The 24,016-nt window shown below is 37.9% G+C and overlaps 2 protein-coding genes and 1 long non-coding RNA gene across 6 annotated transcripts; 2 read left to right on the top strand and 1 right to left on the bottom strand.

Moving 5' to 3' along the window:
* Window positions 1-1,020: 1,020 nt before the first annotated feature.
* LOC113740026 (ribulose bisphosphate carboxylase/oxygenase activase, chloroplastic-like) lies at window positions 1,021-6,751 on the top strand. Of its 4 annotated transcripts, none has more exons than XR_011813459.1 (14): window positions 1,022-1,477; window positions 1,581-1,666; window positions 1,776-1,785; window positions 2,002-2,064; window positions 2,206-2,319; window positions 2,401-2,462; window positions 3,018-3,072; window positions 3,229-3,430; window positions 4,192-4,298; window positions 4,748-4,803; window positions 5,342-5,434; window positions 5,547-5,657; window positions 6,073-6,403; window positions 6,523-6,751. XR_011813459.1 is itself a non-coding variant. In XM_027267516.2 (13 exons), exons 1-12 carry the CDS (start codon window positions 1,102-1,104, stop codon window positions 5,652-5,654), a joined length of 1,332 nt encoding a protein of 443 aa, XP_027123317.1. In that variant the 5' UTR covers window positions 1,022-1,101; the 3' UTR covers window positions 5,655-5,657; window positions 6,065-6,463. The 4 variants fall into 4 exon arrangements, 2 of the variants coding, with proteins under 2 accessions (XP_071903355.1, XP_027123317.1); XR_011813458.1 differs by having other exon boundaries at window positions 6,065-6,403; XM_027267516.2 differs by lacking the exon at window positions 6,523-6,751 and having other exon boundaries at window positions 6,065-6,463.
* Window positions 6,752-11,230: 4,479 nt separating this feature from the next.
* On the top strand, window positions 11,231-14,815 carry LOC140005925 (uncharacterized). Its single transcript, XR_011813457.1, has 2 exons — window positions 11,231-11,705; window positions 14,295-14,815. It is a non-coding gene; the product is annotated as an uncharacterized lncRNA (long non-coding RNA).
* A 3,778-nt stretch (window positions 14,816-18,593) lies between these two features.
* LOC113742798 (uncharacterized) lies at window positions 18,594-21,402 on the bottom strand. The gene has a single exon (XM_027270762.2). The coding sequence runs from the start codon at window positions 20,385-20,387 to the stop codon at window positions 19,104-19,106; it is 1,284 nt and encodes a 427-aa protein (XP_027126563.1). The 5' UTR covers window positions 20,388-21,402; the 3' UTR covers window positions 18,594-19,103.
* Between the last annotated feature and the right edge of the window lie 2,614 nt (window positions 21,403-24,016).

The following is a 24,016-nucleotide window of genomic DNA, read 5'->3' as shown; positions in this document are numbered from 1 at the left end:
CTACTCCTGAACAGGGAAAAGAATATCAACAGATCCTGGCTCAAATCATTGAAGTACTTTCTCCACATTCATGGAAGGAGTACTTACAGTTCCATATCCACCAGATGCTGAACAGGCAGAAGATCTACAATTGCAAGAGGCCCTGGAGTATTCCGTAGGTAATCTTCAAATTTATATCCCAACTCGAAAAAGCGATCATCTGGAGCCAAAGAAGTCGCTGGTGAATCATCAAATACATCTTGTGATATCTGCATGGAAGAAAAGAAAGACGTGATACGGTCAAATTTGGAAGCCGCTTTCACTGTTTCGTTCCATTGTAAAGCCAGACATGCTCGCGCTAAAATGGAAGATATTATTTGTATTGTAACTTCTCTGAATTCAGACTGCAACTACATCATCGAACCTGCTTTTGCTTGAGGTATAATCCCTGAAACAGTTATTGCTCTATCGGAGTGCGGGAAATATTCTTGATTCTTAAAAATTTTACTCCGTATGAGAATTGCTCGGCCATGCTGGTGAATGATACTGAAGAAGGGATCATTAGGCAATCCGCAATCCTGATGCCCCATCTGCCCACTATTCTTCAGTGCACGGTGTTAGGTTCCGAAGCATCAGGGGTTAGAGCGTGCAGAATTTCGAAAGCTGAGACTGGATGAAAGAGGTAACAATGATCTAATTATGGTGCTGTCCTCGCAGGGGATGAAAGAGAAATGTACGCTCATCCCTTGAAAGGAAAAAGGAAAAGGTTGTGTCATCAAACAAACAATGTAAGAAGTACGTCGATAATGAAATAGTACTAGTATCATTTACTAGAAGAAACATGGCCACTTGTTTTTGCGAGAACTTGGACTAAAATGAAAAGGCCAAAAGTGTAGTGATGAGAATTACTATATTCAAAAAGATTGGGGGAGCCATATGAGAATCAAGTAAAGATGAGGGGGGGAGGAACATGGCAATGGCATCATCATTCCTTCATGTGGCGCCAAATAACGTAAAGGTACAACTGAGAATAGCGTAAACACAAATTTGGGATTTTGCAGATATAAATAGCGAAATTTGAAAGGCCAGAATTAGTCGGAGCTCAATCTGCAAACGTCTCCGATGGCTCTCTTCTTCAAATCCGACCTATTTTCCCCCCTCGGCCTCGCTTCTCTTTCTTTCCGATTCCCAACTTCTTCTTCCTCACTCTTCGATTCCCGAATCATTCCAGCAACTAAATTGTCCACCAAACAAACCGCAATCGCCTGTTCTTCACTCAATTCCGGGAATGACGAAAACTTCCAAGACTCCTCCAATTCCAACGGATCATTGAATAACCGAAGATTATCCAAACAGTCCTCTTGGGAAGCCAAAGACGAGGAAGGCAACGATTACCTTTACACGCTGGGTAAAGAGTCGGATAATATGAACATTGCTGTTGGAGCTAGAGCTGGCATCATCGATGACCTCTTCGCCGGCAATTTCCTTGGGAAAGATTGTAATTTGCTTCATTTTGTTGTTCTTCAAGAATTTTAGTCTATTTTTTTTGTTGTTCTGAAAATATCTGGGAAATTTGATGATCATTTTTATTTGAATTTCAGCTGATATTGTGTTCGATTACAGACAGAAAGCTACAAGGTCGTTTGAATATCTGCAAGGCGATTATTACATTGCGCCGCTCTTTATGGTACGTTAATATAGTATTCTTCGACGTAATTTATCTGGCAAAATTGTCCTAACTATGTTGTTTAATTTATCATAATTTTTGAACTAATTCTTTTTTCCCACTGTGGCAGGATAAAGTTGGTAAGTTCAGCAATTCATCGCAAATGGTAAAAAAGAAAAAAAAAACTGAATTTTAGCTGCATTGAGAAGTGAGAGTGATAAAATTTGGTACTCTCCTCCTTTTTTTCTTAAAAAAAAAAAAACTAGTGGAAACAGTCATCTATATCTCCACTTGTGGTCATAAGTCCTAAATGGTATTCCTGCGTTGTCCTGATACCTGGCTTATTATCCGCACAGTGTGCCATATCGCGAAGAACTACCTTGCTCATCTGCTCAATACGAAAGTACCACTCATCCTAGGCAAGTATATAGTACTTTGTTACCTCAGTATCAGAATCTGTGATATGAGTTAAAGATTTACCAATAACCAATTTAAAAACTTATATTGTCGCTGCACCATGCCTTGTGCTGCTCGTGTTTTATTTGTTCTGAACGTTATAGGCATTTGGGGTGGAAAAGGGCAAGGGAAGTCATTTCAAACTGAACTCATTTTCCGGGCCATGGGAGTTGAACCTATTATCATGTCTGCTGGTGAACTGGAATCAGAAAGAGCTGGTAAGATGGTTCCTGACAGTTCCATGTAATACTGTGTGCATCTAATATCTAAAATGTTTATTTATTTTCCCTTTTGAACAGGAGAACCAGGAAAATTGATACGTGAACGGTATAGAACTGCTTCTCAAGTGGTTCAGAACCAAGTTAGAAGCTTTATTACTTTCACTACTGGTATATGTATATATAGGATTGTGAATTTATTAGTTGCCATACTCCATTTTATACTTCTTAATCGACCTCCAGAATGTAGCCTTCCCCTTCTGCTTCCTAGCAAAATGCATTTCTTTAAAAGGTTATTGTGCTGCTGTTGATTGAATGAGTATTTAAACAGATATTAGCAAAGGAGAGCAAGGAAAGATAGACAAATTTGGATGATCACTAATATGAGTTGAAATATTTCATCTGATGTCAAGTCACTTGAACAGAGAAAAAGTTGATAGATATAATGGAAGGAATGTTCAGCGTTATGAAGGCATTGAATTTGAGCTGATTCAAGAGTATTTTTGTTGCTTGCTTTATCCAAATATTTAGAGCAGCAAACCTTCTCTTCCATCTTATAGAAGCTTTATCAGCTAGAAAAACACACCTATTAAAATCATAAAATACTGTCAGAGGTTTTTTTTTTTTTTTTTCAATTCACTCAACTTGGTTTAGAAATAAAGTTCAATTTGGTTTTATTTGGATTTTGGCATATGCAGGGGAAAATGAGTTGCTTGGTTATCAATGACATTGATGCTGGTCTTGGAAGATTTGGTGAGCCAATCTATAAGTTGGATAAGCAAATCTATTTCCATTTTCTCTTTCTCCTTATCTTTCTTATGCAATACGCCTTTGTGTTCTTTTACCCACCTTTTTGAGTTTATAAAATTGCCTCCATTGATCATCATGTTATATTGTGATCTTCTGAAGGTAATACCCAAATGACTGTCAATAATCAGATTGTTGTTGGGACACTGATGAATTTGTCTGATAACCCTACGAAGGTAAGTATTGGGCAAGTCTGGAAAGAATCAGATGTTACAAAGAGGATCCCTATTATTGTTACCGGAAATGATTTTTCAACAATATATGCGCCGTTGATTCGAGATGGAAGGATGGAAAAATTTTACTGGTACTTGTAATGCTTACGAGTTTAAATTTTGCGTTATGCATTTTAGAAATGATTGCTTCATTTGATTTGGCATGTTGATATATATTTCAAGGATATCACAGAAGAATGATGGTTAAACCTGTATTAACATAGCAGGCCGTGTAATTCCATCCAAATATACTTGAGCATATGAGGTCTTACTGAAATAAGATGGACTAGTTTATAAAACCTTGATTATAAAATATATTGTTTATTAGATACTGGTTTCTATGTTCTAATGGTAGACAATTAGTAATCAAATCCAATGAAAAATTTTGTATGTTGAAGCTATGGTTAATCTCTTTTAAGTACTTGACCTAAGGATTGTTGCGTTGCTCAGAATTCAGTCAAGTACCTCCGCTTTCTGAAACAAAAACCATCATGAAATGATTAGAAGCTACTCAAATCGATGAACTTGAACTCAGAAAATGAGGTAGTTAGGTGTCATTTACTTGAATTGACAGATGAGTTTCTTAATAGTTCTTCACCAATAAAAATAGCAAGCAGAATTAGCTTATTGGTAGAGCAGCAGATGTCATGTTTGGAACTTTAACAAATATTGCAGTTCAAATTCTGTACTAATAATTGGTTGCTTTTGAGGTTGCTATTTGCTAGTGCAAAATTACTGTTGACATGCTATTGTGATTACTACGTGACAGCTAGATGTTAGTACTCAGTTTTGTTATTTCATATGTTGTGTGCTTTTTCCCAGTTCCCTTCTCAGATGCAATTTTTATGAACAGGCAGCCCACCCATGAAGATATTCTGAATATTGTTCACAGGATGTATGAGAAAGATGGCATGTCAAGGGATGAAGTTGGAGAGATAGTGAAATCATTTCCTAATCAAGGTAGCTATGAATCTTCATATATGATGAATAAAACTTATCTAGTGCCAAGAACATTTAGTTTGGATTGCTATACATTCTCTTATTATTACCTTCTGACAACTAATTCAAATTTTTGCTTGTTTCCTTAATTAAAGAAGTTCTAGTTAGAATTAGAAGTGTGTCTGCACCGTAATTAAGTTTGGCATAAACTAGATAGATGGTTTATGAGAAGATCCAGAGCAATAACTGTGATTAGAACAGCATTTGCGTTGGCCAAAAGTGTACCTACTAATGAATTTCTTTTGAGTCCTTTAAGGAAAATGTGTTATCTTTGGTGATGTTAAACTTCTTTTGTTCAGAAATTGGACATTCATAATCATACTCAATTATGACACTGAACTGCAATATGCAAACTGGAGGATGTCTTTGTTTTTCTGTTTTTGCTGATCTTATTCAAAATCTACTGGCAGCCTTGGATTTTTATGGAGCTTTGAGATCTCGAACATATGACCGGTCAATCTTAAAGGTGCAAAATATTCAACTGAATTATGTCTTTTTGGTATTTGTACGTTGCTGACAACTCCTGATATTCTTTAAGAACTATCTTGAGCTCTTCACGTATGCAGGTGCGACCGCATCTTGCAATGTATTATACCCCTTCCACTTAGGCTCACTTTTGAGTAATGACTATGAGTGAACAAGTTAATTCTCAAGGGGACATATTCTTTGCATGAATAACCATCTATGCATGTGCTTTCAGACATCTATGCAATATAACTTTGCAATGCTTAATCTATCTAGTCACCAATGAGTAATATACTTCAATACCACGGGAGATGCATTTTGAATCTCTACACTCCAGAGAAATTTTATATCGTCTAACATTTTCACTTAGCAAAAGACTTCCTCAAGGTCACAGCCAGTTGTCTGTCCCTGTTGAACTTACAAATGTTATTATATTCTTTTCTCTGATATATGTGAGACTCTATATCTTTTTCATCTTTGCGTTGCTTTCCCAGATTCAACATATTTTAAAATATTTAGTTCAACTTCTTTTGTTATAGTGGGTTGAGGATGGTGGAGGGGCCGACAACTTGGGCAAAAGACTTTTGAAGCAAAAAAAGGATGGAAAACTTCCAGTTTTTACTCCGCCAAAGGTAAATAATTTTACAAAAGAAGAAAATTGTACTTGAGTTTTTTTGTTTCTCAATTTTTATTTGTCTTGAAAAAATGAGCTGCTAAAATTATCTGGGGTTCTTGCTCAAAAAGCAAACCATAGAAGCTTTACTGGAATCAGGGCATTCTCTTGTCAAAGAACAAAGGCTGATAATGGAGACAAAGCTTTCAAAGGAATACATGAAGAATATTGATGACTAACCGGTACGAACAAATATTCCCCTCGGAAGATAGTAATGGATTATGATACCCTATATAATTTTGTACATGAAGTTCTTTCTGTTGCACCATAAAGGCAAAAGGCTTATGCACACGTGTTTGTTTCTCAAAAAAATGAATCTCAGTGAATGCAGCAACATTCTTTGTACCCATCTCGTTAGGGAACGTAGTATCCTTGCAGAAAACATGGTTATAGTGGGTATCTGTAATGTTTGTTAATCTTATCAAGCTCATGGATTTAGGTGATCAGTTGATTTCCTGATCCCATGATCCTTCCAGAGCACAGCTTTCGTTCCCAGTTCATCTATGTATATGTTGTTATCAGGCGGTTTTGTGCTCTCCATGGAGTTGCATGTACATTTACTGCTATTAAGAAAATAACTGAATTACAGCCTGACAGACCCATGGTGATTTTGAAAGAACGAGCACTGCTATTGGAAGATCAAACGTCGTTATCCAATACTCAAGAAAAGGTGGGCTATCAATTAGATGACAGCTGATCATGACGACTGGATACACGAATGCGACTGAGATTTCTCATTTGTCGTCGTTATGAGCAGTGGAATTTCGATTAAGCACTGGAAAGTGTAGGTATCAACCTAGTGTGGTTCTGATTCATCTAAGTGTTTGCTTATTTAAAATAGCCAAGTCGGAGGAGGGGTCTCTGTCTCTCCCTCGAAGGCATAATGCAAAGCAATACCCTACCTGTTGATACGCTTTTATGATGCAAGGTAATAACAACGCCACATTCAGTCCATATAACGAAAAATATGGACATAGATTCTCAATCATTACGTATATTCTATTCTTGAATAATGCTAACTCCTGTGTTCATTTTTCCAACTTGAAGCCTGGTTTCGGACAATTTGAATCTTATGCCCGTCCACTTGAGATAACCGATCGAGAGAGAGGTCTATTCGATATGGTAGCTGAAAAGCAGAGGAAGAAAGAGAAGCCTGATATGCACATTATTCTCCGAAATAGACATGAAATCATTGACTAAGGAGACTGGCCTTTATCCGTTGCTTTCACTTCCTGTTCTACCTAAGCTAAATAGCTTACGCTTTAGTTAAGGAAAATGATATGCACTCTGCGATTCAATTGTCATTCAACGGTAAATGCAGGCCTAATAATTTTGAGCTTGATTCCAACAAGAACTGCTGAGTGTGCTGAGTTTAAGATGTATAGCGGGAAGCTTTTTATAGTTTTATATGATAATCGAAACGTTATACAAAGTTTCATCCTCTTTTTTTTGAGAATGCGAAGAATGGAATATAAGAAACAAAGAGAGAAAAAGGGGAATTTGAACTCAAGATCTCTCATTTCTGAAGTTTTAACTTTATTCACTAGATCACAACCTCCTTAACAAGTATCATGGTCGTTGCTTGCCAAAACATTGAACTGACCGTCTATCAGTTAGTGCCGAAAGAGAGAAAACTGGAGAGTAAGTATTTTTTTTTCCCTTCTATTTTTCATGTGGGCTGCCAATGCCATGGAATCCTTTGACTTAGCAGAAGAAACAAAAACACTACTATGAATGGCACGGCACACTCGATAATCAAACTAGCGTACAAATTGAAGTTTCCAATGCACCTTTTGTGAACAGAAAAACAAAGGGTGGGGAATATTAGAAGACTTTGCCCACCACTTGGAAAGTGGGAACAAAGGCCACTTAGCAATAGTTTTCAATTTCATTACCATTCACGTCTAAGCGCAATGTCTTGTTTCATGATTGAACCCTACAATTCGAAATCAACCTCCTAAAAGCTTTCTAAGAGCACATATATATGATAATAAAATTTGATTAGATTCAGCTTGCTTAGGCTGTCGAATTTGGAAATTGTAATTAAAATTAACAGGGTTTTCTTGTCTTGTTTAAAGGGGATCCCACCTAAACATTTTTGTGCTCGATACCACATAAAGGGTTTTCAGTGATACCACATACTATCGTCATTTATATTTAAGAGACAGTTTTGTGCTCGATTCATAAGCATTTAGAAACGAAGATGCATTGATCGACAGGCCATCAAGAAGTGAGGAAAGTTTGGTGACCTCAAAAAAAGGTTGTAAAAGGTGAATTGTCTGGCACTAAAATTGCTAGTTGAAGTTGACGAAGCAAAAACGAAAGCCATTAGCCATAGCCCATTGAAGTTGAAGGATTTAATTGAGCACCCATATGAATAAACTATGCTTATGCTCTACGATCTGGTTGGTCCAGTCTTGATGTTATTATTGGACTCCACCAGACTAGAATTGTCAAAGAGTGAAGAAACTGATGACTTGAAAAAATCAAAATTTTGCGTATGTTTTGAATAATTTATTGCATCGATGGGTCCCATAAATTGATGTCTTATTAAATCATTGGGACCCTTTGGGAGGAGGGCATGCTTGAGCAGCAAATTAAAGAATTATTGAGTGTTCACATTTCCTTGAGAAAAATTAATTGAAAACTGGTAATGGTCAAGAGCACTCTAAATTTCTTTAGAACTTCAAAACACGTATAACATGAAATATTAACTGAAAGATCAGGCCTCTTACCAAAAAATACATATTGACTACGACGGATTAACAAACTAATAATACAGCAATCGTACGATGGGTTAAAGAGGAAACATTAGTGGAGGATACTTTGGGCTTTCACAGAAATGGTTGTAAGTGCTAATCTCATTATTACAGACCACAAGAAGATCGTATTATATGACTAATCAAGAATAGTTGCTAGTATTGATGAGTTTTATTCGTTTACAAAATCATTCAAGCCTCCCCGTATGATTTTTTTTTCTTTTTTGGGTAAGTGAGAGATTTTGAATTCAAAACCTTCTGATTACAATTCCTTTTCCCTTATCATCTAACCCAACCCTATCCACGTATGATCATTGTTAAACCATCACTAAGCGAAAGGTAAGGTGGTCAGGGCTCACAGGCCACTGCGAGAATCTTTCTTTAGATTTCCCTAAGCATACTTGGATCCCATATACAATTAATGCATGTTTACAAGTCAAGAATGACATCAATGCTGTTCTGCACTAACATAACTCCCCCTCTAATGGTAGTTGAAGAGTAACAATAGCTAAGCACTGAGAGGCACCTGTGCAACCATACAAATATATTGGAGGAGATAGTTGAAATGCTATGCTTCAAGACTTTGTTTATTTCTTTGCATGCAAAGACCATGAAATGGACTCAAAGCTCACACACTATCAATTAGAAATCTAAACAGCAAAAAAGAAGAAAATGATTAATGAACAATTGAAAGCAAGATTTGAAATATTATTTGAAATAATTACTGTAACACTTTTTGTGATGTGATGTCTATGAGATAGAAAGGTAATTGAAAATATAAAAAGGTGGTTGAGAAATGTGTTTATGATTCAAGCGAAATATTATTTGAGATATTTGTGCTATCCAAACACCGGTCATATGACAAAACTACCCATCCTTCCATGATCATCCTTAGAGATGGTTCATGCATGTTTGTCTTTGTCTGATTGGCTGGAAGTTTATTGTCATCAACTTCAAGTTCAAAACCAAAGAGAATATATGAGTTTTGAGAGTCAGTCAATATGTAAGATGAGCAATCTTTTTCATTCCCCATGATCCAAAAAAAATGAAAAAAGGCCCTCAGATTATTAACGTTAACCGCGTGGACTAGACGGCTACCGACACTCACCAATGTCTATGGGAATTGGAGAGGCCAACATTTTCTATAATGGTTAATCAAACTAGACCACGTTAATTAACATTATTGTTGTGATTCCGTAATTCATGAATCATGATTAGGTAGGTAGTCCTGCAGCTTTGCTGCTATCTTTGGAAGCTCAATTAGGGGAGGGCTATAGGTAGGTAGTCCTGCTACATGTTTTTCTCTTCTCTTTTTCCCTCCTAAACCAGCTTTGAAGATGTGTTTGTGTAACGTTGCTCAGCACATTGAATTTCCAGGGCAACTTTGTACTCATTTAGCACTTAAACTAAAACAGGTTCTAAAAGCTAAAAGATCCAGCCACAAACATAATCATAATGCTGCAGCATTTGGAAAATTTTAAATGCTTCTTTCTTTCTTTCATTTTCCGTGACAAAGAAAAAGCACAACATCATGCATTTTCAAATCTAAACAACCCCAGTTAAAATAATTAATGTTTCACAAATCCATAGTTCGAAGTATTAAAATCTTTCATCTGGTTGATCTGAAACCGAAATTCGATTGTTGTAAAAATTGTTGAAACTAGAGTAATCAACCTAAATGTTAGTAAAAGGTAGGAAATGCTCAAGACAAAAACAATAATGTGCTTTTGAGAAAGAAAGTGTAGAGTAGGCAAAAAAGAAAAGAAGAAGAAGACGAAGAACTCGAACTCGGGTTTTGTTGATGAATTCCAAACTTAAGGTTGTGTTTGGATTGCATTTTCCGTCATTTTTTATGGAAAAATTACTGTAGTGATTTGATATATATGAGGGAAAAAGGTGATAGGGAAATGTGATCACGAAAAATGATAATATTTTTCGACGGAAACAAGCAATCAATCAAGGCCTTTAAACACCGCAAGATAAATCAGTTTCCCCTATTAATCCGTTTCCATTTCAGGCTTTTTAGCAAGGAAGCCAATTATGATTTATGACAGAGAGCCGTCTCAAATCTTGGGGTAAAAACTTTCCAAGAGTCAAACCGCCCCCAGTGACAGGCAGACCAATTGTCTCCTTAACTTTCAATCTTATCCACTAACTTCATGACACGTTTCCCCGTCCATGATCCATCAAAGTCAAAATTGATGGGAAAAGGGGCAGACCCATAATTGTAAACCAAGCCCCCCCACCCAAAACTGAATAAACAAAAAACTCCTCGTCCTGCATTAACCACGTGTCCTAACATATATTTTTATGAATATTGAAAGAATTGCATGAATGGTCCTTCCTTTATCCTCTACAAATTAATTTTACTCTTTCGGTCTACAAATTTACAATTATGCAGCTTGATTTATGACACAATCCAGATGTAGCAATTCGATTTTGGACCAACCTTTTGCGCCAAAAGATCAATATGAAAAAACAAACTTCTTCATGACACAAAAGGCGTCCGTCTTAATCTCAAATAAGTGAGAGATAAAGGGATTAATTCACTGAAAATTTGTAAAGGATTAAATCGGAACAAAAAAGTGAATAAAGATGACGTTTAAGATGAAAAAAATGTCCTAATAAACTATTAGACAAATATTTAAATATCAAAAAAAATACATTTATACAACACTAATAATCAATGACATTTGAGAAATGAGTGCCCAATAGCAAATTTGCCTGTCTAACAAGTTCACCGACTCGTGTGTTAAATTTGGCACTACTATATAGTAGGTAGAACTAAAGTATTTGCGTGTGAATTACGGCAAAAGTAAAAGATTGTGAAAAGGAAGGACTGGCGCTGCAAATTAGACCGTATAGAAGAAAAAGTTGATAGTTATAGTTAAAAAAGCCCACCGCTGCTGTCACGTGTCGGTGAAAAAAGATTCCAATAATATTTATTTTGAAAAAAAAAAGACAATCTAATTAGTATATGAATGAATTATGAATTATCTCCACACCTCAGAGCCCGTTGGCCTCACCAACGCAACGGTTAAAACATAAACTCAAGACGGACGGACAGACGGACTGACTGACTGACTCCCCACTCCCCCAACTTCAAAAATCCACACACGACACGCCACAAGAGTGACCATTACTCCTTCAACAGAGCTCTCCCCCGCAAAAAAGAAAAAGAAAAAGAAAAAGAAAAACTTGTACTCGAAAGCTTCTTTCTTTCTTTCTCTGCTTTCTTCGGTTGAGAGTGAATTTCTGTTGATGCATAATAGTTTGAAGAGAGAATTGAACAAGGCATAGGTCTGGCCGGGTTAAGGGTGTTTTTCAGCCGACTCGGAGGAAGGAGTAATAACACTAGTAGGAAGAGGAGAAAACTGAGGGTAAAGATGATGGATTGGTGGCATAAAATGGTTTTTCCTGTAAGAAGAGTTTGGATTGCTGTTTCTGCACGCGTCAAAGCTCGCAAAAATGGTTTGCTCTCTCTTTCTTTCTCTGATTTTTTTTTGGTTTTGCCTCTAGCTCCTTTTCCTATTTTTTCCCACCTGAATCTTTAGAACTGGGCATGGGAGCAGGGGAAGGGAAATGCTAGTGGTCTTTCTTCCTCGTTCTTGAACCATCGTTATCAATTGTGAGTGTTAGCGTCAATAATCCTTCCACCCGTCTGTTCAGAAGTGTGTGTGGTGGTGTTGCTACTTTACCACGTGAATTTTGATGTTTCTGCTTGCCACTGGAAAAAAAGAAGCCCATAAAGTTCTTTTTGCTCAGAAGATGAGGAGAAAGAATCGTTTTCTACTCATGTACTGTTTCCAGAGAAAACAGTACTTGATGTGTTGATGCTCGGTTCTTTCTTTTCTTTTCTTCTGTTTTGGTTTAAAATTTTGTGAAGCAATATTCATTTATTTAGTTATTTTTGTTTCTATGCTAATGAGTTGGGTTTTTTAGTTATAGAGTTATGTTATTGAGTAAACCATGGAGAAGATTTCCGGGGAAAGAGTCCTTAAATTTTTTTTTTTATTCCCACCCTGCATAGTTTGATGATGATAAATGGAATTTGAACCTACCAGTTACCATGAATTATTCTTTGGTTTGGTGAGGAAAACACAAACGAAGTAAGAAAAGGGGAAAGATGTCAGCACAAAAGAGGTAGCAATACATTTGTTAGAATTATTATCGTACAATTTTGGCACTTGGTACTTTGGCTGGAATTTGTATTTACAATGACCTCTTACCTAGTTTTTAACTTTATTGGAATAATCGTGTGACAGCAGATTGTTGCATACAACTCTTGGAATTGTACTCTATAGATTTGTTAAGCTGTAAAAAGAGTTGCGTTTGTCGGAACCAAAAGAAAAAAGAAATAAATGTAGTGATTTGTTGACGGTAACTACTGTAGAATACTATAAAGCATCTTATTGGCGTTGAAGCAAAGCATAAATGCTTGGCCTTTCTGTGTTTCCTGATAAATTTGAGCGAGAAAATATTCTAATAGTCTTTTGGAATTGGTTCTTTTCTCTTCGAGAAATTTATCCAAGTTGACCTTACTCTTTGAGATGGAGTCCTTGTTAAAAAGGGTGATAGATGACTATTATACATAGTGATTTTCTTTCTGTTACCATTTGAGGCGCAAATAACAGGCCCTTTGATGCTTTTCTCTGCAAAGTTAACCTTTATTAATACTACTTATTAGATCTTGGCCGTTGGTAGCCAGGTATATGATCTGCAATACAAAGGGATGATGCTATGCTGACACTTGAGTCAGTAGTATTCCTCTAATAGTTAATTTCCTGAGTAGCAACACCAATATTCTATGAGGGAAGGTTTATCAGAATGAGTTTTAAGGGGAGCTTTATTTTGTAGGACTGTATATTTTAAGGTGTTAACTTTAGCCTTAATTGGTAGGATTATGGACCCTTGTTAAGGCCTCCGGCAAAATATAATCGCCACCTGGTTTCAAAAAGAATTTTATGGGTTCATCTATACCCCCTCCCCTTGAAGGGTTCTGGATATCAACTTCAGTTAGAATATTCCAGGGTTGATGGCTACTAGCACTAGGCAAATTTTCTAGAAGCCAGGCTGCAAGATATTGTATTCGTAGAAGAAGCCAGACCCTTTGGTTTGGTGATGATGACTCGTGTGAGTTTGGATACTATTAGAGAGAGCACCACTACTGCTATTAGTGATAAAACCAGAGAGTTAAGACCCCACATTTGTCCGCCCTATTCATTGCCTTTCCTTAATAATTGTACCATTACTGATAAGTCATAGTCTTGGAAGTCACAGTACAAAATGTTTATCAGAAAAATGGAACCATCTTTTGATCAGACTGGCTTATCTAATTCCACTATAGTACGAGAATTCTGATCAGACTGCTTTATTTGCGATGAGAGAGAGAGAATAGATGCTACTGCTGCTGATGTTAATTAGGTCCGTCAGTTCTGAGTTCTAACCAGGCTCTTAAAAAGTACTACTGTAGTACAGTTTCTGGTTTTTTACCCTCTCAAAGTTGTTCTTTCTTTAAAGATTCCACTAACGGTTGCATATGGCCATTAGGTTGGTTAGGTTAGGTTATTTCCACCAGCAGCCATTGCCTCATCTGTACCTTTCTTTTGTTTGAGCATGACTGCTTTGTTGGATTTCAAGTTGTATTAAACAAATATATATCCTCATCCACCTGCGAGATACTTGTTTTTTTTAATGAGTATGAAGTGATGGTCAAAAAGATTTCATAACCAATAAGATTTTGCTGCGTACATCCTGTGCAGAGAACTGACAAGCAGAATGACTACCCGACCCAATTTTTTTTTTTTTGGTTGGCTGGTCTTAGTGGTTCATACATACTCCCATTTCAGGAATCTGGTTCCTCATTCAGCTTTATAAAATTGCACCGCCGCCTTTTTTCCAGCGACCATATGTCATCGTTATCTAGACAAATCGTCATCATCCGCATAGTTTTCTGCAGCTGTTTTTGTTTTGGTAAATGAAAGAACAGTAGTACGTTATTTAGATTTCTTGCAGACTTGTACACATTAAAATGGCCCTTATCGGTTTTGTTACTGTCAGGTGCTGGACTTTTGAAACTCAGGGATGACATACAAACTTGTGGATACGAGGACGTCCAAGTGATGTGGGAAATGCTTAGGAGAACCGAGTCGGAGTTGATGTCTCGCCACGCTAAGCGTAAGCAGCACCGTCATTTCTGGAGGATCTTCATATGGTCCAACCATAATCATGCCTCGTCCTTCGCCTCAAATCCTGCTCAGTGAGCCAGCCCAGTTTTACTCCAATAAAGCAAAAAAAAAGTCCTGATGACATTCCACAGCAGTGTTTTTCATGGATGGAATCATCATTTCTCCAGCCTCCAGCCTGCAAAGTGTTTTTCATGGATGGTTCAGACCACACCGCTTATAGCATGTTCATACTCTACCTATATGATGTATTTCATCCCTCTTCCCTGAACACATAAGAGGTCAGATGAATGTGTGTTACATTGACAAAAGTCAGATGTAAATATTATTGTGTTTTGTCATGATCCACAATCATCTTACAGCAAAAAGAAATTCCAATAAGTTCATTTTTCCTAATTTTGTGAACTTGTTGAGCGTTCACGTTGAGACAATCATATTGTGGGTCAAATAATATACAGTTAAAGAAGTTACCACAATACCTGAAGGGTTTAATTATACATATGTCGTTAGTTATATACAGAAAATAAACTAATTTTTAAGAGCCATAAAAGACAAAAGCAGGAGATAGGTGTTATTTTCTCGAGTGATCCAAGTTAGAAAAGTAGCTCTTCAAGAAGTATCATCTCGGCAATGAACTTATATGGCAGAACTTTCATAAGCTGCCGATGGATTCTACATCCTAGCTTCAGGGTTCCAATCGGATTGGCTTCTGTCTGTTTGAGGGCAATCAATGGAAACTTCAAACCATACGTGCCATCACCAGTTTGTATCAACCCTATGGGATTCACAAGGAGATGAGATGAAGGTTTTACTCCAAGAATTTCTTTTGCAGTTGACCTGGCAGGAAAATGTTTAATGGCAAGATATGGGATCTTAAAGATGCCAGATGTGGGCGGTTGCTGGTCGTTTCTTCCTGCAGCAAAGATCCTATAGTCTACATAAGTTGCACCAGCAACAAAGAGGTTAAAGAATATCAAATTTCAGGTATCATGTGCTTCCTAGGCTGACAAAATATGGATATCATGCACCTCGTTTTCAGGCTTCCAAAGGATGATACTGAAGTCAAACTCGAGCATATTCAACTTGTTTGATAGCAATGAATATGATGCAGAAAAGAGAAACCACTCCTTCCCCACACCACCCAAAATCCTATCTTTGATTACTGAAAGGTAAAGTTCTGTAAGCACTATCCTGCTTTAACTTCATCAAATCCCAATCCCGCGTCTCAGATAAGGTACCAGATTCCATTTTGCCACCTCGGAAACCCAGCCAACAGGATCCAGTAACCACCTCCTCTTACCTCACCACCACGGCCAGCTCCAAACCAGAGCATGCCGCCACAAATACATCCTCAAACCAGCTTCCCAAAAAATAGTCACAGTGATCGCTACTAACAACCAAACTTAGCGAATATCAACCAGACCACACAATACTTGCAACCAAAAACTGCTACATCGAACAAGAGAACCCTCCTCTCTGCGATTGTTCTTAGAAAATAACTAAATCCACCAAAACCACGCCATTTTCCTTGCAGTCATTGCCTTCTAGCACACTTCTATAATCAGCACAACGGTCGCCACTCTCTGGAGCATCACGACTGGATTGTCAGCACAAAAAGAGTGAGTTTAACAGTTGTGCCATGGACCCATCAAGAACCCAAATACTAGCCTATTAGGTAACTACCTGACCTAAGCAAGAAAACCCATATAATGCTCCTTGATCAATCAATCAGGGACCTTGTACTTCCCGAAAAGGTCATGTAGCCTCGCCATGAACTCCAATTTTCCTAGAATGTCCTCCTTCATGAACCCTTGGCCACTACCTTTTTCTGGTTACACCTCAGGCGCCAAAGTATAGACACCAGCAGGTCATCCAAGGCCCCAGTCAATCACCAGAAAGACCCTAGAAAAACCATAAATAGTATTACCTCTCCTCCACATTTAGATGCCTGGATAAAACGTCAGCACCTCTCCAAGCAATGATTGGGGCACATTGTTCCCTGCAGTCATTTTGTCCGACACGAGATAGAGCTGCAATCAGAGCCTAATCCTTTTCTTCATGAATGGCAGGACATGCACAAAGAATTTTCTGCCTTCCCATTTTATATGCAATATCTGAAATTGCTTACTCTGTTTCAGTTTATCTTTACCTCGAAGGCTCGAAGTATCTTGTTGTCTCAAAAGATAAACAAGGAAAAAATTAAAAAAAAAAAAAACCAAGAAGAAGAAGAAAAGTTTTCTAATATATTAGATGAAAATTTACTATTTAAGGAATTCAAGAAATTCAGCCAATTAGCCTTCTAGGTGAGTTAAACATACACTTCTAAACCACGACTTTCATTTCAAAATCCAAGCAACTTTTTTCAACAGCAGTCCACTATTTGCCCAACTACAGGTAACTTACCAGCAACCAATAGTAGATTTGGGAAAGAAGCAATCTGAAATATCCATAGCTATCCTAAACCCACATCAAGTTTTTACGAACTAGAGTTTGGCCTTTCTGTTTCCGTAAGCCAAGTAGATTACAACAAATTGACTCGAGCTGTGCTGTAGATGACTTGGCTGAACGAAGGGCCTGCTTTCAGCCTTAAGGGGAATGGTGGAGCCAATTTGTATGATATTAGCTTGCCAGATTGTAGGAGTTATAACGCATGCTTCATACTTCAGCCAGATTGTATGATGTCACTATTACTGTTTCTTCTGACTGTGCAGTAATAATAACGCCAGAACACTGTCACAGCTCTCCCGATAGCAGAGCTTCTCAAGACCCCCAGAGCAGAAAATCTGTCTGGCTCACATATATTCAAGACTTTGGCTGCAATCAATAAACATGCAAAAGATAAAAGTAGCAGCAACACACACATCACAGTCTTGTTAAGATTCTAAATTTATAAAGCCTTGTTTTATACCAAGCATCAAGAATTGCCCATGTAAACTGAGCTGCAAATACACTTGCGTAAAAAATGCTGCAGGACTGGCAGCAATCTGTAGACATCTGAGCCCAAAATGTACTCATACGATAAACAGGAAATATACCTCAAAACAAAATCATGGAAAAAAAATTCCTGCTATAGCAGCGCATAAAGCTTATCTCAGCTGATCGATCAGAATGCTTAAGATTTACAACTAGAAGCAACATGTATTGTCCTTCCTTTCTAAATGAAAAAATTGATTTTTCCTTCCTGCTATGAAAGTTGTTCAGCATTATACAAAAATAGGGGATTATTTGAACAAGCATGAAAACGGAGAAATTTTACAGTTGCTGGAAGCACTTAGTAGTGCCTTACTATAAGTCTCTTCTGCTTCATGTTCCAAATCATTCAAGATACTTGACATGCATAAAATTTTGGACTAATCCTGTCAACATGAATTTAGGATAAACATATCACCCAAAAGATTAAAAAATAAAAAAGTAATAGCTTGCACTCAGTTGTGTTTTTCGTTAGAAGTCAAAAAGGAACAATCTGAAAAAGGCAGAAATGACAGCATATACATGCACCACCCGGGACCATAGGGCAGAATCAAGCATTCTGTCTAGTTGAAAAATTGAACATACAACAGCAATGGGAAGATGCAAAGAATGAGTTACATATTCCTTGATCATCCCACTCATTATTCAGAATTTTATCATACTTATACACATCCAGTAACAAACAAGAGCATGCTGTAAGGAACACTAGGTGAATTAAGATACAGACTCCACTTCACTACTAGAGTTTACGCTCAAGACTAGTGCAACTAAAACCAGAAGGTACAATTCAAAGACCAAAAATATGGATAACACCAAAAAATGATAACTCCATCCCATTTAGCGTACAGACAAACTAGGCTAACTGGTCAAGGCTACTCAGAATTGCATAACTCAGGATATGCTAATAATAAGAAGTGCTAGTGAGCGCTTACAGTTCTTCATGACAGATTTACATAGAGGATTGACAAGTTTTCCACAATGCTAAAGCTAGCCAATTGCATTATCCATGTCAACCAGTTGATACCAATTTAACTTCCTCAGTCATGAACCATGCAACAACATGCTTATAAGTTTCAAAAGAATAAAATCACCCCACGATGCGAGCATTAAGGTAGAGAAGCTTCAGTTGGTAAGTAGTTCTTTTGGACAAATGAAAACTGATATATATCTCAATAAGGTAACACAATACTATTCAAACAAATACTTCGGTGAAAATTGAAAACTTTGGTTAATTAGATTCCAATCAATCTTGATGTTGGAGATACATACACATGAACTCTTGCATGACGCACTTTCACCTTTCTGCTAATGTACCTACACTACACATTATTCCTGCAAAACTGTTCTAAATTTTCTCATTAACTGTAAATTACAGGAGAAAGCAGAAAATATGAAGTGAGATTTATGCTAATCATACAACAGTGCAACCAAATCTGGGGCACTTCCTCTGCAGATCCATTTTCGCTGGTTGCTGAAAAATTGGATTTTCTGGCCGATGGCAAGCCCATGGCAGGATAAGACAAGGATTCCCTGCTCTGGTCCCTATCATTTTAAGAGACAGTTTTACCTCGAGCAGTAGACTGGTTCAAAAGGCCATGAAAGGAAAACCATCACTTTACTGATGTGCTTTAAGCCATGAAGAACAGAATGACCTTTGACCCAGCAGCGACCAATCCTTGTCTAGCTGGGTGATAATGAAGTCCAGGTGCACAACTTATTCTTCAAATGCATGTGTACAAATTCTCTCCAGCAACAAGGGCCAATCTTCACCAAGCTGCTGCGGATTCAGCTCCATGGCAACCCTAAAGTCTTGCAAAGAAATAGGGCAATGTGGTCTATGCTCAGGCACGACTTCTAATGGCCTACCGCTATTCTGCATCTGATAAAGATGACCAGGCCTGACACCATTAACAAGCTTCATAGGTGCCTGATGCTTCTTGTTCCTTATTGGTTCATGTCCTGATCTTGCCGCCACAAGATTGACACAAGAGCTAATTAATCCCTTCAAATAAACGTCCAAACCATTATTCAACAAATTAGCACAATCAGTCGAGACCCCTTCAAGGCCCTGTGCTGCAGCAATCTGCTCCATGCGCTCTCTCAGATTTATGTTGTCCAACAAGACACCAGAATTCAAAGTACTAACAAATTTACTGCTACTTGCTATGGGCAATGCTCTGCGTGCCCCACCTACACTGACTGGGAGAAGTGGAACTCCAAGCGGGGCTTGCAACTGACTCCTAGCATGCATCTCTTTTGCAGCTCCTCTGTCTGACGCTTCATTCTGGTCCTTGCTATGTAGAGAAACTAGACCATCTTGTGGCCCCTTTGTTGCTGAAAGCTTAACAGGATGCAGAGCTGAAGCCTCCTGGACATTCTCTACCTGCTGCATAAGTCCTTGATGATGCTGCACTGATCCTTGAAGATCAGGTGGATGAGAGATCCCATTCTCCAAGATAACACTAAAATCACCCGAATCTTTAATTACTATTTGCGGAGAAGAAAAGTTTGTCTTCCCATTTGGCCCAAGAGCACTGCGACGATCCCCAGCTCTCCGATCACGAGACCCTGTCCTGGCCTTTCGTGGTGATAAAGGTAGCATGTCACCATTTGGCAAACCTTGCAGGTTGGAAGCCTGCGCTGCAGCACTATGGGACCCATTTTGGTGGTAACCATCATTGGGAGTCTCTTTACTCCCAACTGCAGTAATGGACTTCACAATATCAATGTCATGACTTGGCGGCGGAACTTTTGCACTACAAGCATTCTTCAAGATTGAGCGAATGAACTGATTATGTAGGGGAATGTTTTCTCTGCCTAAAATCCTTACACAAAGCTTATTAAACTCAACCTTGCTAATCTTCAAACTCAATAACCTATTCAAATAATAGAAGTACTGCTTGGACCCCTCTGGCCCAAGTTTCCTCACTATTTGAGCTTTCAATTCAGCAAGATTGATCCGCGAATGCTGCTGTGGCGGATGCATTTCCCTCAACATTTAAACTCCATAAACAACAACAATGAAACTGTATACTATATCATACAATTCCCAAACAACAGCGAATCAGAGACGCCCCAATTACACTACTAAATTAGGGTTTTACTCCGACATCAAAAACCCATCTTCCAAACAAGATTTAAACCCTCTATAAGCAAACCCAACAATGCCAAACCAAAACCCACCTCCAAAACCCAAACTTTGAATTGTACAACAATTGGTGGGATTGGGTTGACATCCTGAGATCCCAATTCCCCCAACTTAACTAACTCTCCCTCCAAAAACCCAATACCGCAATATTTCAAATTCCAATTCCACCCAACTCAAAACCAAACAGACCCTCCCTTTTTTCCACTCAAAACCCCCACCGAAGATGCCTCCCTCCAACTTCAAGCAAAACCCACAAATTTAATTCCCAATTCCAATTAACTAGAAACTACCAATAATTCCCACAAAACCACAAGATAAACTGAAAATGCCACCTTTTATCAAAAGATTCAACCTTGAAGTTTCCCAATTCAAGTTCAAATCTTTTTCATGAAATTCCAAAGCACAACACAGATTCAAGCTTAAAAACTCAGAGAAATTAGACTATGTAAAGCCAACAAAATTTATGGGCTCACCTTATTTAAGCTCCAAATACTGATTTGAATTCTGGGTCTCAACAAAAATGGGAAAAAAGTAATAGTTGTGAAGTATTACTTGTTCGTTGGAACCCAGGTTGCTTCTTCTTCCATTGCTCTTTCTCTTTCCTTCTTATTTCTTCCTCTTTCTCTCTCTAAAAAATTATTTGCATTCCAATTCTCCCTCAAAAATTTCAGAACTTTGTTTTCTTTTTTTTTATTTAATTTTCGAATCAGAAATCGAAGACCCTTCCCCTCTACCCTTCTCTCTCTCTGATCGCTCTTCTCTTCGATACTCACTTTCTCTCTCTTCTTTCTTTCTTTCTTTTTCTCTCTTTTTTCGTTATTGTGTCTGATTAGAAAAGATTAATGTTTTTTTCCTTATTTTTTTGGGGAAATTTTAATTTATAGCAGCTTCTGCTCTACACGTGGTCTTGGCGCGTGTATTCTACTCGCATCAGCATCTAGAGCTTTTACTGACGTGCTCAGTAATGATTGGAAGTTATATTTCTGCACCCAAAGTGCGTGTCAGGAGATATGTAGTTTATGGATACATATTATTTTATTTTAATTTTTGCCCGGGAAAATTGAGTACCAAAAAGAGAGAATTTGTCAATGCAAAATACTAATTAATCAAGCCAAGTACAAAAAAAAACAAAAAAAAAAGAGTCAAGTACAAATTTCATTCCATCATTCTTGTGAGGTATGAACCAATCCTTGTGAGGTTTTTCATGTCATATAAGAAAAAGAATGAAAGTTTTAAGATACTCTATCTAACTCATCCAACAACTATTGATTTACAGGTTTTAGTATTTTTGTTGAAATGAATCTTTAATTGAAGCAAAAATTTCCCCAGTATGCAGAGGAAATACTTATTAGTAGTTTTAAACACTATGCTGCTCTGAATTCATGAGTAGCGAGTACTACAAAGTCAGAAATCTCAGCATGACATCAAGAAATCTGCTTTTCCCCCTTCTATTGACTACTCAAGATTCATGAAAACCTGTTTTTTTTTCTTTTTCTTTTCTAAAGTGTTTTTCTATTTTTTAAGCAGTATGTGATCAATTTTCATGAATTTCTGATGTGGGGTTAGCTTCCTCAGGCTGACTTAAAGATAGATGCATGATGCAAGTTTGGAACAGAAATTGGTTGAATTAGGACGTTTCCTAGTTTCCAGTTTCTTCTTTGCAAAGAAGGAACGGAGCTACCTCAATTCATTTGCAAACAGATCAAATACGAAGGACGAATAATTGTCGAACAAAAGGGATGTCATGCAAATAGGAGTATGCAAGCATGAAAGGCTTATAGCTGCCTGACATGGCCTCGTCCACCGCCCCCCTACTTTCTCCCTGTTTTCGTTTCAAAATTTTCTACAGGAACCATGACCATGTAATCTCTCTTTAATTGGGTTTTTTTTGGGGGGGGGGGGGGGGGGGGGGGAGTGGGGGGATGTCAAAAATTCACATCACAGTGTGTCTTTTTATCTATTGAGTAATTTCTATTGGTTGCAACATTTTATCAAGATGACCAATTAAGAATAGGTTGACCAGCTTCTGCTCACTTAGTGGGGACAAAGAAATACACCAACCAGTATAACTCTTCCCTATCTTTAGATGTTTGGCTAATTTGGACCATCTTTGACTGATCTTTGAATTGGCCAACTATGTACCAATGTTTTTAAACTCGGACCGGTCAGTGAACCGGAGAGGTGGCCGGTTCGCGGTTCGATCGGTCCGACCGGTCCAACCGACCGGTTCAAAGGTTCACTGTTTTTTTTTTTTTTTTTAAAGCATGTTTCATTATACACTTGAACTTTACCAACATAACTTAATTTAAGTTATGATAATCGGCTTTAACATTAGACCGGACCGATGACATGGCCGGTTCGCGGTCCAACCGGTCGAACCGGCCGGTCCGGTCCGGTTCTGAAAACATTGCTATGTACAAGTTCACTAAATCTCTTGACTTGGGCAATTTTTGAGCTAGGACTTGGATTGATGCTTTGATTGGCAATCAGACCATTCTCGATCCTTTCTTTGTCTATTCCAACTTAGCAGTAGTGTCATTAAAAGGTTTTCTCCCTTGACCAGACACTATATCAGGAGTTTGGAGGAATATGCCCAAGTGGAGTAGAAAGATAAAGAGTGACATGCTGAAGAGGAATCCTTGTCCAGTAGAAAGATATGGTGTGATAGTAGTCCTTGCAGTGTCACAAATCAAACATTTATTTCAAAAGAAAAGGAAATTATTCCTGAATAAAGGAAGCCATAGACCGAAGGATAGAGCCAATCACTATCAAGAAATTTTTGGTTTTGAGTAACCCAAAAAGAAGAAACAATAGGTCTTCGGTTTTGACAAAGACGATCTCGTCCTGTCAAAGAGTGAGGCAGGGGAGATTCATGTCCTGCAGCAGAACAACAGAAGTTAGATGGAGGAGGTACTGGGCTCCTCCACTACTTACCATTTTAAAGTGTTCTTCACGGTTAAAACAGGCAAAGAACACTTTACTGGCGAAGGCGAGATCATGTAGTCCAGTTCTCAGGTATAGGAATTCAAGACTCTTCCGAGCAAATCTTTCTCAGATACACAATTCCAACCGGCAATCAAATGTCAATAGCTCAGTCTAGGCTTCATATTTGACAAAATTGTTTCAGATTGGGGTGAACCTGAACGTCTGGGTTCATGTATGCTTAAAGAAAACAACAAAATCTTTTCATGACAGCTTTTAAAATGCATTAGAAGAAGAAAAGGAAAAGAGAAGAGTTCACAGAATTCATCCTTCTGGTCTCACAGGCTTAAGGAATACCACATCTTTACTGCTTACAAGATGCAACCTTGTTCCACATGCATTCCTCAAAAATGTATTTTCCTGTTAATTGAGGTAAAGCTGCGGCACTGGGTAATCAGAAGAGTAAATCACGCATGCCCAACAGTATTCAGTCATCGCATATTAATCTCAGATGTCCAAGGTTTCTCATTCTCTTGGCTGTAATTTGTGGAAAAAAT

The sequence above is a fragment of the Coffea arabica genome, chromosome 4e, assembly GCF_036785885.1.
Source record: "Coffea arabica cultivar ET-39 chromosome 4e, Coffea Arabica ET-39 HiFi, whole genome shotgun sequence".
NCBI classification, from domain to species: domain Eukaryota; kingdom Viridiplantae; phylum Streptophyta; class Magnoliopsida; order Gentianales; family Rubiaceae; genus Coffea; species Coffea arabica.
The sequence above is the reverse complement of the archived record's forward strand: the minus strand, read 5'-3'. Positions and strand labels throughout refer to the sequence as shown.

Coding starts and splice junctions, on each gene's coding strand:
- LOC113740026 (XM_027267516.2), top strand. CDS start 1,102: ATGGCTCTCTTCTTCAAATCCGACCTATTTTCCCCCCTCGGCCTCGCT. Junction 2,320..2,400: donor ACTGGAATCAGAAAGAGCTG/GTAAGATGGTTC, acceptor CCTTTTGAACAG/GAGAACCAGGAAAATTGATA. Junction 3,073..3,228: donor TGCTGGTCTTGGAAGATTTG/GTGAGCCAATCT, acceptor GATCTTCTGAAG/GTAATACCCAAATGACTGTC.
- LOC113742798 (XM_027270762.2), bottom strand. CDS start 20,387: ATGTTGAGGGAAATGCATCCGCCACAGCAGCATTCGCGGATCAATCTT.